The sequence below is a fragment of the Tachypleus tridentatus genome, chromosome 10, assembly GCF_004210375.1.
Source record: "Tachypleus tridentatus isolate NWPU-2018 chromosome 10, ASM421037v1, whole genome shotgun sequence".
NCBI lineage: Eukaryota > Metazoa > Arthropoda > Merostomata > Xiphosura > Limulidae > Tachypleus > Tachypleus tridentatus.
Genome location: NC_134834.1, coordinates 153,810,051 through 153,824,966, shown reverse-complemented (window position 1 = coordinate 153,824,966; position 14,916 = coordinate 153,810,051). Strand labels below are relative to the sequence as shown.

Below are 14,916 nucleotides of genomic sequence, written 5' to 3'. Positions count from 1 at the left end.
TTTCTCACCTTCAGATAGGAAAAATCTAACACAAACTATGCTGGAGTAAATAAAAATACTGATAACCTGTGGGTTAGTTCTTCATCTGTCTCATAAAGTCCATACTGTTTTAAGCATTCTTCAAGTTCTTTTGTTCGTTGAATGTCAACTGGTTTGGGACTTGCAGTGTTTATTGGAGATGTAACACCAAGCATTTTTGTCACAGAGTCATTCTGTTGCTTTTGCTGGTGCAAATCTGGTGAAAATAGACTCTTCCCCATGCATGAACTAACAGATGAGCTAAAAAAAGGAAAAGCAGCAAAGAAATTAAATTAAACTCATTAAAAATTCACATATAAACTTAAAATGGTTAGGACAATGACAACCTTGAAAAAAATTAAAAGGTGGTATAATTATTCATTAATCCATGAATAATGGGCAGATGCACATACCACCACTACAAGATTTTGGAATTTTGAACCACAAAGAAACCATATTCACCTTCTAGTTTCACAAAGTTAACTTTCAGAAACTGGAACAACAACAAGGGACCATTTGGTCCAAGCATTTAAGAGGGGAATTGGAGGTTTCCTTAAAAAGTTTAGGTTTAATTTTTGGTTTTATTATGTGTTAGTGTACAGGGAAAGTTTTGTAAAGTGTAAAGTACAGGGAAAAAATTGATTTTGCTGTCTAAAGAGTACTTGTGATGGTTACTAAAAGCCTACCACATTTTGTGAAAATACACATGCTGTATCAGAAGTTATTGTGCAAATACTTAATGTGCAAATGTGTAGATGAACTACAGGGTGTTCGGAAAGTTGCTGTGCAGCTTTGTAATCATATACATGTATAAGTGCACAGTAACTTTCCAAACACCCTGTAGTTCATCTACACATTTGCACATTAAGTATTTGCACAATAACTACTGATACAGCATGTGTATTTTCACAAAATGTGGTAGGCTTTTGGTAACCATCACAAGTACTCTGTAGACAACAAAATCAATTTTTTTTCAATGAAATACTTTTGCTAAAGATTTGTTTCTGGAAGTAAAAGTCTGTTTTATTACTAGTCTGTGTGGAAAGTGATTTCATATTATAAGTAAATAAATAACTATTCTTCATTCTAAAAATCTCAAATATTATTTGCATAATTTCTGAAACATCTTAAATACATTTCAAACATATCTTTCCAGTAAGACTTCATATTTTATTTTCTATACCTTATTATGTTGGGTTTGTCACTTAACCTATCTTGTAACCATGATTAAGAATTTGGAAGTATAAAAAATGCTGTTTTCATACTAGAATGATTACATATAACATGAAAATACAAATGTTCAGTCTAAGTAACTTAAGTCTCATAATGCCATATATATATATATATATTAATACATTAACCTTCCAGTCACGCATAGCTAACATTATGCAACTTGCATTGATGTAGTGTATGCGCACTCATGTTCGACATTCAATGACATAAAACGGACCTTTAGTTTTTCCTATCTTAACTGTATTTTAGTGAACTAGTATTTTGTAATATATACTCACATTTCAATTATTATACAAATATTAAACTTCTTTTTCTTAAAATATACAATAAATCAAGAAGTAAAGCAAACAATTATTTCTTCTCGCTATAGCCTTTGAACTTGATTGCTAATGGACAGAAGTTGTTACGTCTTTTAAAATTTTACACATGGAGAATATAACACAATTTTTTAAGGTTTTCTATATAAAATTGAAAAAATTAAAAAACTACACTGATACCATAGAATTCCACTATAATTTAGTAAGTTCAGTAATTGAGATGTACTAAAATTATGAAAAATATAAAACTTCGAGCATAATAAAGGCATAACCTACCTTTCCAAAATCTTAGTTTGAAAGAATGTGGTGGCCTTTTCACAGATTAAAATGGCTGAAAAGGTACACTCTAAGCTATTGATTGCTTATTCACGTCATATACTGCATTAAAAATACATAAGGGACCATTTCAAAAAAATGGAGTTCAACAGGACCACTATATTTGATTCAGTACATAAGCCATATCTCAGCAAAATAAAGATATTTTACATTCCATCTTGTCAATATTAGTCATTTGATTTCCTAATTTGTACAAAACTACAGTATTTTGACATCACAATCATCTAATTTTAAACAATGTTGCATTCAACCTAGCATATGACCCATTAAAATCCACATTTAGATGTGTTTATTTTATATTTACTTTCAAATTATGAAATTAACTCATGTATGTCAAAGTTTGAATTATAACCTACAATTTGATTCCAAACTTATTGACACAAATTAATAATAAAATTTTGAAGTCAAGAAATGTGATGACTTAACCTGTGACTTTTTACTAAGGGTAAACTTACCAAATTATCCAAATCATTCTTTATTAGAGTTGAAAAGATTAGTGGTATTTACTGTATGATTAAGAGATAGCTCTCTTGCTCAATTAGTACAGTGTTACTCAAACCATGGCTTGTACAAAGAGAGTTTGCTGTCAACTCGATATGCAACTCGATTTCCCTCTAGCAAATAGTTCATAATTAATGACAGTGGCATATAATTACCCCATCAAACAGGGTGAACAAGTTTGATGGTAACAGTTCAGTTCCTTGGATACTTGATATGAATGAAACTAGTAAAAACTAAAAAACCCTATTCTGATTAGTTGCTTGTTTTCATGAAAATAAAAAAAATTCAAATTTTGATTAGTCAATTAGATCATAATTTTGATTATTCGATAAATTTACGTGACACCAACTACTGTTCACAGGAAATCAGTTAAGCTTCCCACCTATATTCTGTAAAAGTTGAACACACTTAAAAGAAATACACAAGATTGCTGGCATAAACAAACTATTTTTATTTATGTGGAGCAGAATGTGCCAAGGAGCCCTTCTGTTTTTGACCAAGTATTTTTTCTTTATTGTAAGAAGGTCTATCGGCCTCCCCAGATCATGCCCTGGGCCAAATACACAGATCTCAAATGAACTTGTGTATATTATACTGAGCCGGTAGTGAAAGGATTTAAAAATCAACCAATTACAAATGAGCAGCAATTATATTCATTAGTATCACATAAACCAGCAAATTAACTAATTAAAATTAAACTGAATAATTGGAATTAGCTTCCAATTCTCATTGTTTTATATTATTCCAGCAATTACTTAATTCGAATTCTGATTATATCAACTGTTTAAAAAATCATCTAATCAAAATTTGAGTTTCCGTTTCTGATTATAACTACTTTTAATCTTTTCAATTATCCAAATAATTGAAATACTGCCATCAGACTTGCTCACTTGACTTTTGTTGTATCATCATTTAGAACTGATGACTAGAGGGAAGAAAATGTGAGCACTATCTACCACTAACCTTTAGTTTTTGAAAATGCTGACTGCAATGAAGGGAACTGTATGGCAGCAACCATCAAAAACTTGTATTTTTGAAGCAGCTATTGGCACCAATAAAAAAGTGGGAATTAAAACCTCAGTAATGTAACATCACCCCAATTTGTTATTTTTCATACTCCTCCTTCATACTGAAGGCCATTTATTTCAGTTTATTCCAGTCTGCTGGAAACATTTAAGTATACTTTTGAAAAAGTGAAACTCATGACCAATCAATCCATAAAACTTTCAAAACTTGTACAAATTGAGTCTTACTTTACTTTCAAAGAACTAAAAAAGTTACATTCACATTTTCACTGGCACAGCAGTATGAAAAAGGTAAGATCAGCAGCAACAGCAGTATATTATTTCTTTAAATTAAACTGCAATCACGTAAAAAACAGCTCAACATGGATTGTTTGGAGAGCTTTTCACGTTTTACAACAATCATGAACTCTATGTACATTTTGATATTTGTGTGTGTGTGTGGAACAAAAATGTAAACACCTGAAACAACTCTAACCCTAGTGTAATAATTATCTTACCATATTAACTAAAAATTCAGAAAGGATGTTGAAAAAAAATTACTTAAAAGTGAAGAGGATGTCTAGTTTGTATTGTAAAAAGTTGCAGTTTTAATTAAACACATAAACTTACACTGAGATATTCTATACGATGATTAAAATCTAACTTACCTTGCCATTACTTGGCCTTTATTCCTAACTGTCGTCGTTGTAACATAAACAATTTCGAAGAAAAATGCGTAGGCCACAGTAACACAAAATAGCTTTATTAATGCTATTTCGTTAAGCCTAATATACAGATTAAAACCTAATATTAGTAATGAATAACATAAATTCTAATTATCGAACTGTTATTAGTGCATTTCAGAAGCGATGAAATTAAAAAAAAAAAAACGCAGAAAACTTTCAACTAGCTACGCAATAACTTAGAACTCAGTAATACTGTTTTAATATAATACTGGAATATATTAAACACAGTGGAAATTATCATCTACGAAATTTGCATTTGAAAACTACGGTCAAGTAACGCTTAAGCCTAACTCAGTAAGGAATAAAGTACTATCAGCACAGTGACACCAATTTCGAAATTATACATCAGTCCAATGTTCTTTATTAAAACTATTTCGTAGTTCACGATGCTATAATTTTTGTACAGTTCGAAATACTGAATTTTAAATGTTATAAAATTTGGCAAACATCGAATATTTTTAAATATAATTTATATATTAACCGAAAACTAAGTTAAGCCTATTTCTATTAAATAATACGCCTGGTTAGTATATTCCAATCTAAACACCATAAAATGGAAAACAACGGCGGTATACTCTCCAAGCAGAAATTGTAGATGTTAAAAACAATATCCGTAACATTTGCAAAAATAAACAACAACAACAAAAAACTACAAATGGTATTTGAATCTTGATGCATTTTAGTACGTAAAATAGATATATAGAATATAATATTTGGTATCAAAATGTATAGATATATTTTTATTTAATACTCTAGTTGTTAACTAAGTTGAGTACTTCTCCTCATGTAAGTTATGTAAATTCATATATAGAAGATACTTTTTGGTATCATTGTTGTTATGAATTAAGCACAAAGCTAACACAATGGGCTATCTGTCCTCTGCCCACCGCAGCTATCGAAACTCGGTTTTAGTCTGCAGACATACCGCTGAGCCACTGGGGGGGATTTTGGGTCTCTAATGTATAGATATATTTTTATTTAACTTCTATTTGTTAACTAAGTTAAGTACTTCCATCCTTATGAAAGTTATGTAAATTAATGATTAATGGAAGGTTTTTTATTACAATAAAAGTTTTGTTTGTTTGTGTTTCGTAAAGCAAAGCCACATCGGACTATTTGCTGTGTTCACCGAAAGGAACCAGACTCATGATTTTAGCATTTTAAACCCGTAGACTTATCGCTGTCCCATTACATCAAACATGCTTGCCCTTTCAGCCGTGGGGGTATAATAATTATACCATCAATTCCACTATTCATTGATAGAAGAATATCCCAAGATATTGTAATGGATGGTAATGACTAGCTGCTTTCCATCTAGTCTTACACTGCTAAATTAGGGATGGCTAGCATAGATAGCCCTCAAGTAGCTTTGTGCGAAATTCAAAAAAACAAACAAACAAAACCAAACTTACTGCTGTCCCAGCAGAGGATTGAAAAAAAAAACACAAAAAAAAAACGTTGTTTCCTTATATGCATCCCGGCATGGCCAGGTAGTTGAGACGCTCAACTCGTAATTCGAGGGTCGTATTTTCGAATCGCCATCACACCAAACATGCTCGCCCTTTCAGCCATGGGAGCGCTATAATGTTACGATCAGTCCCACTATTCGTTGGTAAAAGAGTAGCCGAAAAGTCGGCGGTGGGTGGTGATGACTAGCTGCCTTCCCTCAAGTCTTACACTTCTAAAATAGGAACGGCTAGCGCAGATAGCCCTCGTGTAGCAATGTGAGAAATTAAAAAACAAACAAACCTTATGTGCAGTTGTAAAATACGCCCATTAAAACTGTAAAATACGAAACTGCAAATATGCATGTATTTCCGCATGGGAAATACATGGTTTTCCAAAAAACCTTCATGCCAAGTTTGGAAAAAATCCATCAAGAGGGGCGAATTACTGGTAAAAAAACGCAAAAATGTTCATTAAAACCCAAAACTTGAACTCTATATTCATTTCTCCATGGATCCAGTAAACCTCCATCCTAAATTTTGGTGAAGATCCATCCACCATCTTGCGAAGTAGTTAAATTGGCATACAACAGACATTAATTTTATATTTATATAAACAGTTAGTTACTGATGAGTTTTCATACTTTTCTTGTTATAACAGTGTCTGAAGAAACTCCAAAAATAACTGAATAAAGAATTTTATTTTGAATTTCGCGCAAAGCTACTTAAAGGCTAGCTGGTCCAGCCGTTCCTGATTTAGCAGTGTAAGACCAGAGGGAAGGTAGCTAGTCATCACTACCCACCGCCAGCTCTTGAGCTACTTTTTTACCAACAAATAGTGTGATTGACTTTTATATTATAACGCCCCACGGCTAAAAGGGCGAGCCTGCTTGGTGTGACGTGAATTCGAACCCGCGACCCTCGGATTACGAATCGAGTTCCTTAACCACTTGGTCATGACAGGCTTCTGGATAAAAAAAAAGCGAATTTAATTGCTTTTATAACTTAACTCATAACTATTTTATTCGCCGTAATTTCTGAATCGCAACTGAAAGACTTGTTTGTTTGGAATTAAGCACAAAGTTACACAATGGGCTATCTGTGCTCTGCTTATCACGGGTATCGAAATCAGGTTTTACGTAGTATGAGTCCAGAGACATATCGCTGTGCCACTTGCGGGAATAACTGAAAGGAATAAATTTTCATAAAATTAATTCCTGAAAAATCATATAATGAAGCTGAGGTAAGGGTAACATATCAGCTCTGGTAGACTGTGTTACCCGAATGTTTATCAGAAACGTCCCCCCCCCAATTGCTCATAGGGAAGTCTGAGGGTGTACGAGTATAACGCTAATATTAGGTTTCGATACCTGCAGCTTATAGAACACAAATAACCATTGTCAAAAACTTATTTTAGAGTAGTATATAGTAATGTATCAGGTCATACCATAAGTAATGTCGATTTTTAGCATAGGATAAGTTTAAATTCATATTTCTTGACAAAATGAAGTTATTCTCAAAGTCGTATAAGTTATATACGATGACTTGATTGTATTTAGTGTAAGCCTTTTCTTTCCTTTACTTGTTTTTAATTTATTTTAGAAGCCCCATTTATCAAGGAGGTATCAGAGGAGCACATAAGGCACATAACGTTTTACGAGTCGAGTTCAGTGAAGGAAAAAGTGCTACTGAAGCTACGCGAAGCATTCAAGAGGTGTATGGGAATGACATTCTGAATCTGAGAAGGTGTCAAAGATGGTTCAATAAGTTTAGAACTGGTGAATGCAGTTTGATAGATGTGTCTCGCAAATTATTCTATAGTAGGTGTCTGTGACTTGTTGGAGATAAAGTAGATAATAAACGAATACCACGCACTCCACTTGTTTTGTTTTTAAATAATATAGATATATTCGAAGTACTACAGTTAAATGTAAGTACAAAAATTATTTACACTACAGAGATTGTGGTTGTACCTTAAACACTATTCAGTTCTCTTCTTGTCAAAAGTCCACTTAGGCTAATTCAATTGCTTTAGAATACAGTTGACAAGCCAAATTATTTTTCTCTATTTCTTATCGCTATAGTGTACATGAATAGTTCACTTACGTTGTCACTGAGTTACTACAGTAAAATCCTGGACTTCAAAAACATCTGTCTTTTTTGTCAAACTCCACTTGGTTCGATAACATTAGAACATCCTTTGACGAGACAAATTACCCTCCTTATATTTTTCAAATTTAATCTCACTTTAATATATCAATGATTAACTTTACATTTAATTTTTCTCTGACCGGTCTCGTCTTTCACATGATTTTACTTTTTTCTGTGTTTCCACTCATCTGGTCGTCATTACTCATATGTCATCCCTTAGACATTCTGGAAATATCTATAGCCTCGATATCAATAGATTGCACACAGTTCGACAGCCTCGACATCAATAAATTATAAACACAAAATAAATCAATTAGTACTGTTAGTCACACTGAACAGTCTTTAATATTTGACATCCATCTGTGAAATTTCCGGCTTGTTTTTTTTATTTTAATTATGTATTGCACAGCTTGAAATTACACGATTCTATTTTTGTCTATAAATATTTTGGATATTATTATCAGAGAACAATTCAATTTAAATGTGTAATACTTCATTACAAAAGTCTGAAATTGTTTTTAAGGAACAGCTCTGTGATAAAATCTGTATCATGGGAGAAGACAAAAGAAAAGGTGTGTGAAGTGTGATACATATGGAAGCTATTTTACTTTCTGATAACACCAATTTATTCTTTAGCGTACGAATTACATTGTTTGTTTAATTTTCGCGCAAAGCTAGACGAGGGCTATATGCACGAGCTGCCCTTCATTTAGCAGTGAAAGACCAGAGAAAAAGCATCTAGTCATCACCACACACCGCTAACTCTTGGGCTACTCTTTTACCAACAAATAATGGGACTGATCGTCAATTAATAATGCCCGCACGACCATGTTTGATGGGATAGGGAATCAAATTCGCGACCTGCAAATTGTAAGTCGAGCGCCCTACTCACAAGGTAATGCTGAACCACGAGCTAGATGAATGAAACCATTCTCGGCTTTTAAGGTAAAATATTTGCATACTTTCGAATTTTTTCTTCTTCTTTTTAATTTCTGTAAGCGAATCGTGATATTTATTAATTAACTTTTTACTTTTAAAAATGTATATATAATGCAAATGATCTGTATAAGTTGCAGGTTTGTAAGATAAACTTCTTTAGCATGAAATAAAGAATTTTAAAATTACCATAATCCTGCTTATTGCTAAGAAATTTTATGTAGAGATTCTATATTGAAACATGGCTTCAAGAATACTTGCTTAAAGAACAACTTACAAAGCGGACTAGAAAAAGGAGTATTTAAACAATATATTGTCTGTTTTTAAATTTCGCGCAAAGCTACACAAAGGCTTTCTTCACTGGCCATCCCTAATTTAGCAGGGCAAGACTACTCAGCTAATCATCACCGCCCACCGCCAGCTCTTGGGCTACTCTTTTATTAACGAATAGTGGGATTGACCGTAACATTATAAGGCCCCCACGGCTGAAAGGGCGAGCATGTTTGGCACGACGGGGATGCGAACCCGCGACCCTCAGATTACGAGTCGCACGCCTTAACGCGCTTGGCCATGCCGGGCCGCCCTGCTGTTACCACATGAATCAATGCTGTGACGTCGATGAGGATTTTGTGTGAAAACCGATAGTACACAGATTACAAATTTTTATTATTTAAAATACACTAGTCAGAATTATAAGTATACTAACTTCGAAATTATATATATTTTTATTAAAAGCAATAAAAATAATTTGCGGATATACTACAAATAAGAATCGTCCTCATCAAACCCCGGCTAGTACAGCGGTAAGTCTACTGATTTACATCGCTAAAATCAGGGGTTCGATTTCCCTTGGTGGGCTCAGCAGATGGCCCGGTGTGGGTTTGCTATAAGAAAAACACACACAAACACACGTCCTCATCAAACACGTTCGCTCTCTTTCACAGGTCAAGTTCGTAGTAGGTATTCTGATTTAACACTTTGCGCCTCACAAAGAAAAACGAAGTAATCGAGGGCAATCAGAAGAGACCTTCTCTTCGCCCTACTCGTGAAGTTAAATTTTACTGGACTTGTGATTAATAGCTAAACCAAAATAATTTTAAGTATACAAGATTATACTGCAGACTGGTGACAAAGGTCCGTTGGTGGTCTAGAAGAGGTTAAATACTGACCTTAAAAAACAACAACAAAAGGATAGGGATCTGTAAATCCAAAAGCCTCAGAATTTGCTGTATGGGGAAACGGGAGTACCCCGAGAAAATACCCTTTCACGATTAGGGCGCCGAATAATCTACTCTGACCGTGCCCGAAAGTTGCTGAAAAGGAAATCATGGTTCGTAAAGCTTTAAGGAAAACAAACGTATGAATTAGAGAAACTATGGCTCATCAAACCAGCTTAGGGCACAATCAGGAGGATATAGATAAGTCGTTCCTAGACATATGAGTGAAAATGAGTTGTTCCATTTCTGTCTGGGACGATTAGTGTCTTCTTGCTACTCTCGTAGGTACTTGAATATTGATGTTTATATACTCAGGGGATCAGATTTCGTCGACCTCTTCCTTTATATTTATTTTTGCAACTGTCAAGTGTATTTATACATTGTACACGAGGGCTAGAGTAACCCGCACTTACTCATGCCCCTTTCAGGGCAATGTCAATGCACCATCTACATATACACTTGGTGCAAATAAATCATTTCTCTTTATAGTTCCATAATTATTTGCACTATCATTAGATAAATATCAACTATAAAACATTCACAAATCCCTTTCAAAGTTTATTAGCTAACCCCGAAACTAATTTGGAGTTTTGTTTATGAGTGGCCTTTTTTTATTTATTTAGAAAATATATATTTACTGGGGAAAGGTGTTTAGGACTGTCCTCATCATGTATGCAGTATCTGTCTAATTCGCTTACTAGTTTGTTTTTTCTCCAATTTTTGTCAAAATAATTTATTATACTATGTAGGAATCTATCTGCTATTGTGTCGATGTGTGCGTATATATGCATGAACTCTGATGATTATGTTCTGGGTACTTTATAAGCTGTTGTAAGTAATGTATTTTGTATTGTTTGAAGTAGTTTTTTGCTTACATTTATCCATGCAGGGGCTGCATAGTGAATGACGGGTCTAATGTATGTTTTATATATTTTTATGATGATGTCTGCCGTTGCACTACCATTTTTACCAGTCAGACTCTTAGCAAAGTTTGTTCTTCGCCAAATATTTGTTTTAACATTATTTATGTGATTTACCCACTCTGAAGGAGTGCTCCATTCATATAGATCTGTGGTTGTGATTTTTTTTTGTTAGCTTTGTGAATACTACTAGCTGTGTTTTAGTTGTTTATTTTGATTCTATATTTTGGACAATATTCACTTATTCTATTTAATTGTGGTTGCTATTGCTGGTGTACTTTTCCAGACTGTCGCATCGTCTGCGAACTGTGAGGAGTATCCATTATTTGAATCTTTAGAGGTACATTATTCACGTACATGATGAATAGGATAGGACTAACCACCCCTCCTTGAGGGACACCAGCTCTGGAGTAGAACACTCTGAGAAGGTCCTTTCAACATTAACTCTACATATTCTGTTTTCCAAAAAGTTAGATAGCCAGCGAACAGTTTCCCACCGTAGTTCCATTTCTTACATTCGGAACCAGAGACCCTTATGCCATACAGTGTCGAATGCCTTTTCAAAATTGAGAAAGCAAGCGACAGTGCATTCTCGTTTATTAAAACTATCAACAACTGCTTCGGTTAATCTGACTAAATGGTCTGTAGTTTATCTGAATTTTCTGAAACCATTTTATTCTTCTGGTAAATTTGGTGTTATCTCCAGGAATGTGGGGAGTCCGTTATTGATAATTCTCTTAAGAATTTTGCCTACACAGATGGCCAGGCTGATTGATCCGTGGGTTATTGGCTGGCTTTCCTTCTTTATGGAACATCAATACATTTGTATGCTTCCAAGAAACCGGGATATAACCAGAGTATAATGATAGATTAAAAATTGCTGTGAGATGTTCAAATAATTTCGGAGTGCCTTTTTAAAAAAGGATGACTTGTATATCATCTTCTCCTGGAAATTTATTTTTTGTTATTGCTTCTATGAGTTCTTTTGCGGAAAATGTGTTTGTTAGCATTGTGTTTGTGTAGTTGATGATAGTTATTTAAGTTGACTAGAAAAAGTAGTTCAAATGGTTCACTTTTATTAGTTATAGAGTTGTATACTTTGTTATAAAAGTATGCGTTCATGTCTGGGTCGTTGTGTGTTTTAAACGTGTTTTGAAGTTGTTGTTTGAATGTTTCGGCTTTTTCTTTATTTGTATATGCTGTAGTAGTATCATTTTCTAGTGGTGGGTATTTCCTTGTTACTATGTCTCCATTTGTAAATCTTTTTAGGTGTGTCCAAAATTGTTTCGGATCCCATGTTTCTTATTTGTGTTTTTAATTCTCTATTTCTTGTCTCCACGTATTGTCTTTTTAATTGACGTCTATGCTTGATTAATGTTATTAGTTGTTTGTGTGGTTTCCCTATATTATTTATAGTTTTATGTTGTTGTTTTGGTATTGCTTTATTTGCGGCCTGGCATGGCCAAGCGCGTAAGGCGTGCGACTCGTAATTCGAGGGTCGCGGGTTCGCGCCCGCGTCGCGGTGAACATGCTCGCCCTCCCAGCCGTGGGGGTGTATAATGTGACGGTCAATCCCACTATTCGTTGGTAAAAGAGTAGCCCAAGAGTTGGCGGTGGGTGGTGATGACTAGCTGCCTTCCCTCTAGTCTTACACTGCTAAATTAGGGACGGCTAGCACAGATAGCCCTCGAGTAGCTTTGTGCGAAATTCCAAAAACAAACAAAAAACAAACAAGCTTTATTTGCTGCGGTTTGAAGGCACTCCGTGATTATTTGACACTGATTATTAATATCTATTTTATTTTTAGGTGTTTTCATTAATATGTTTGGTAACCAAAGCTCTAATTCTTTTTGGTATTCCTTCCAATTTGCTTTTTTGTAACCAATTTTTTCTTTTCAATATTTTGTATTTTAATGGGGGATGGGACCGAAGACGCACCATATAGGTAAATGATCACTGTCTACATCTTTTCCCACATGAAATTTAACTAGGTTTTGGCTCATGTTATACGAGCTTAGGCATACGTCTAGTATGTCACTGGTATTAGAGGCATACGTATATGCGTAGGCGTGTCGTCATTCAGGAAGGCTGTGTTGTGTTCATCTATGAATTGGAGGAAAAGTCTTTCATTTTCATTTCTTGAATTGCATCCAAGGTTGATATGTTTACTGTTTAAATCTCCAATTAAAATGGAATTTTGATTGTGGGAAAATATGCTGTTAATCAAATTCCTGCTACTGTGACAACAGAACGTTTATTTAACAGGATATCGGTAGTTACACCCTCGTTGCTACTGCTAACCTGAATTTCAGCAACCGACAGATTCGCCCCAAATAGCAGCAACATTCCCCCGGTTTTATCCCGCCTATCCAATCTGTCTCTTCCGACGGCTATGCAGCACGATACTTCAAATCCACTGGCCTTGCACAGCAAGGTCCCACCCAATATTACAATTTCTGGGTTAGTCTGCTGAATCACGCCTTCGATTTCATGTTTCCCGGAAGCCAGTGCACCCCGGATGCATAAAACACGTGTGTTTTGTTTTTTGAATTTCGCGCAAAGCTACTCGAGGGTTATCTGCACTAGCCGTCCGTAATTTAGCGGTGTAAGACCAGAGGAAAGGTAGCTAGTCATCACCACCCACCGCCAACTCTTGGGCTACTCTTTTACCAACGAACAGTGGGATTGACCATAACTTATAACGCCCCTACGGCTGAAAAGGCGAGCATGTTTGATGCGACGGGGATTCGAACCCACGACCCTAAGATTACGAGTCGAATGCTTTAACCCACCAGGCCATGCCAGACCCAAACATGTGTGAAAACAGACATAATGGTCAAAGTGTATACTTATGACGGCTGATATGGATATTAAAATTTTAATTAAAATAAAGTACAAAACAATGTTTTGACTTTCTTAGGTCATCTCCAGGTTGAAAAAGATTGCAACTCTCTTGGTCAACCTGATGATGACCTAAGAAGATCAAAACGTTGTTTTGTACTTTATTTTAATTAAAGTTTTAATATCCATATCAGCCATTTTGACAATACATTTTTACTTTATATGGGTTTACGTCACTTTGGGTGATGAAGGTGTGTTTGCAGATAATTAGCAATTTTGTATAAAGAATTATTTTAGAATTTGAGAAAAGAGACAATAAAAGTAGCACTGTTTACGTTTAGTCGAGGTGGTTTAATTTTTAGGGAAGTAACTTAAAACTGTATTACCATCACTATATTTTATCATCACATTATGTTACTGTGATTTAGAATGTAATACTAATACTATTAACAGTATTACTGAAGTTTGTGACTCAATGTAGGCTAAGACTGTTTATTATAATATTACTAATATTAATAGAAGTATATAATTAGGTAAAGTATTTTAGTGTTATCACTAACAGTAACCGAGAACTAAAATAGAATAGAAGTTTCTCTAGTCTAACTCTTATTCTTAACCATAGTCTCTTTATAATTTTATGTGGAAATCATAAGCAGGTTGTTAAAGAACAATCTGCAGCTTTACCAATAACACTATGTAACAACATTTTTACTTGTTCTTGTTCCTGAGGAGAAAGTGTTATTTCCAAATTGCTTATGCCTAAAGTAAATGGAAAAGGCCTATTTTTCTCTTCAAACTTTGCTTTTCTGACCTGGAAGCATATAACGAAAACATAATGGGAGACTATATTTGGAGGCTGATATGTAAAAGTGATTCACATTACAGTCACAAATCTCGAAAAACTACTCACTTCTAAACACTTTTGTATAACTTTAGTATAAATATATGTAAATCATGATTCATATGTTGTTTTATAAATAAAAATGTACATATTTGCCTGTTTTTACATAGAAAATAGGTTAATTTCTAAATTTTATTATCCACGTCACAAAAGCAAAGTTTGAAGGGAATAATGGCCATTTTCTGTACTTTTACAACACAAGCAGCACATTACACATTATTCAATGTTTCAGTGTGAGCATAACCAAAAATTGCTTTTGTTTGTTAACACGTCTTTGTAACAACCTAGGGTTCCTGGTTCTCACACTGTGCAAAGTCTGAAGTATATCCTGCCTAAGAGTTCTAGGAACT

The 14,916-nt window shown here is 34.4% G+C and overlaps 1 protein-coding gene across 3 annotated transcripts in view; it reads right to left on the bottom strand.

The window, feature by feature from the left end:
* The window catches only part of LOC143230672 (poly(A) polymerase type 3-like), an 82,549-nt gene extending 77,823 nt beyond the window's left edge, over positions 1 to 4,726 (bottom strand). For all 3 annotated transcript variants that reach the window (XR_013016589.1, XR_013016588.1, XM_076464609.1), the window contains exons 1-2: positions 4,078 to 4,726; positions 67 to 279 (exon numbers count right to left, since the gene is read on the bottom strand). Coding sequence is in view for 1 of the 3 variants with exons in the window: in XM_076464609.1 (XP_076320724.1) it covers positions 67 to 279; positions 4,078 to 4,085 (221 nt within the window). In the remaining 2 variants the exon portion in view is untranslated. The remainder of the gene's footprint in view (positions 1 to 66; positions 280 to 4,077) is intronic.
* Between the last annotated feature and the right edge of the window lie 10,190 nt (positions 4,727 to 14,916).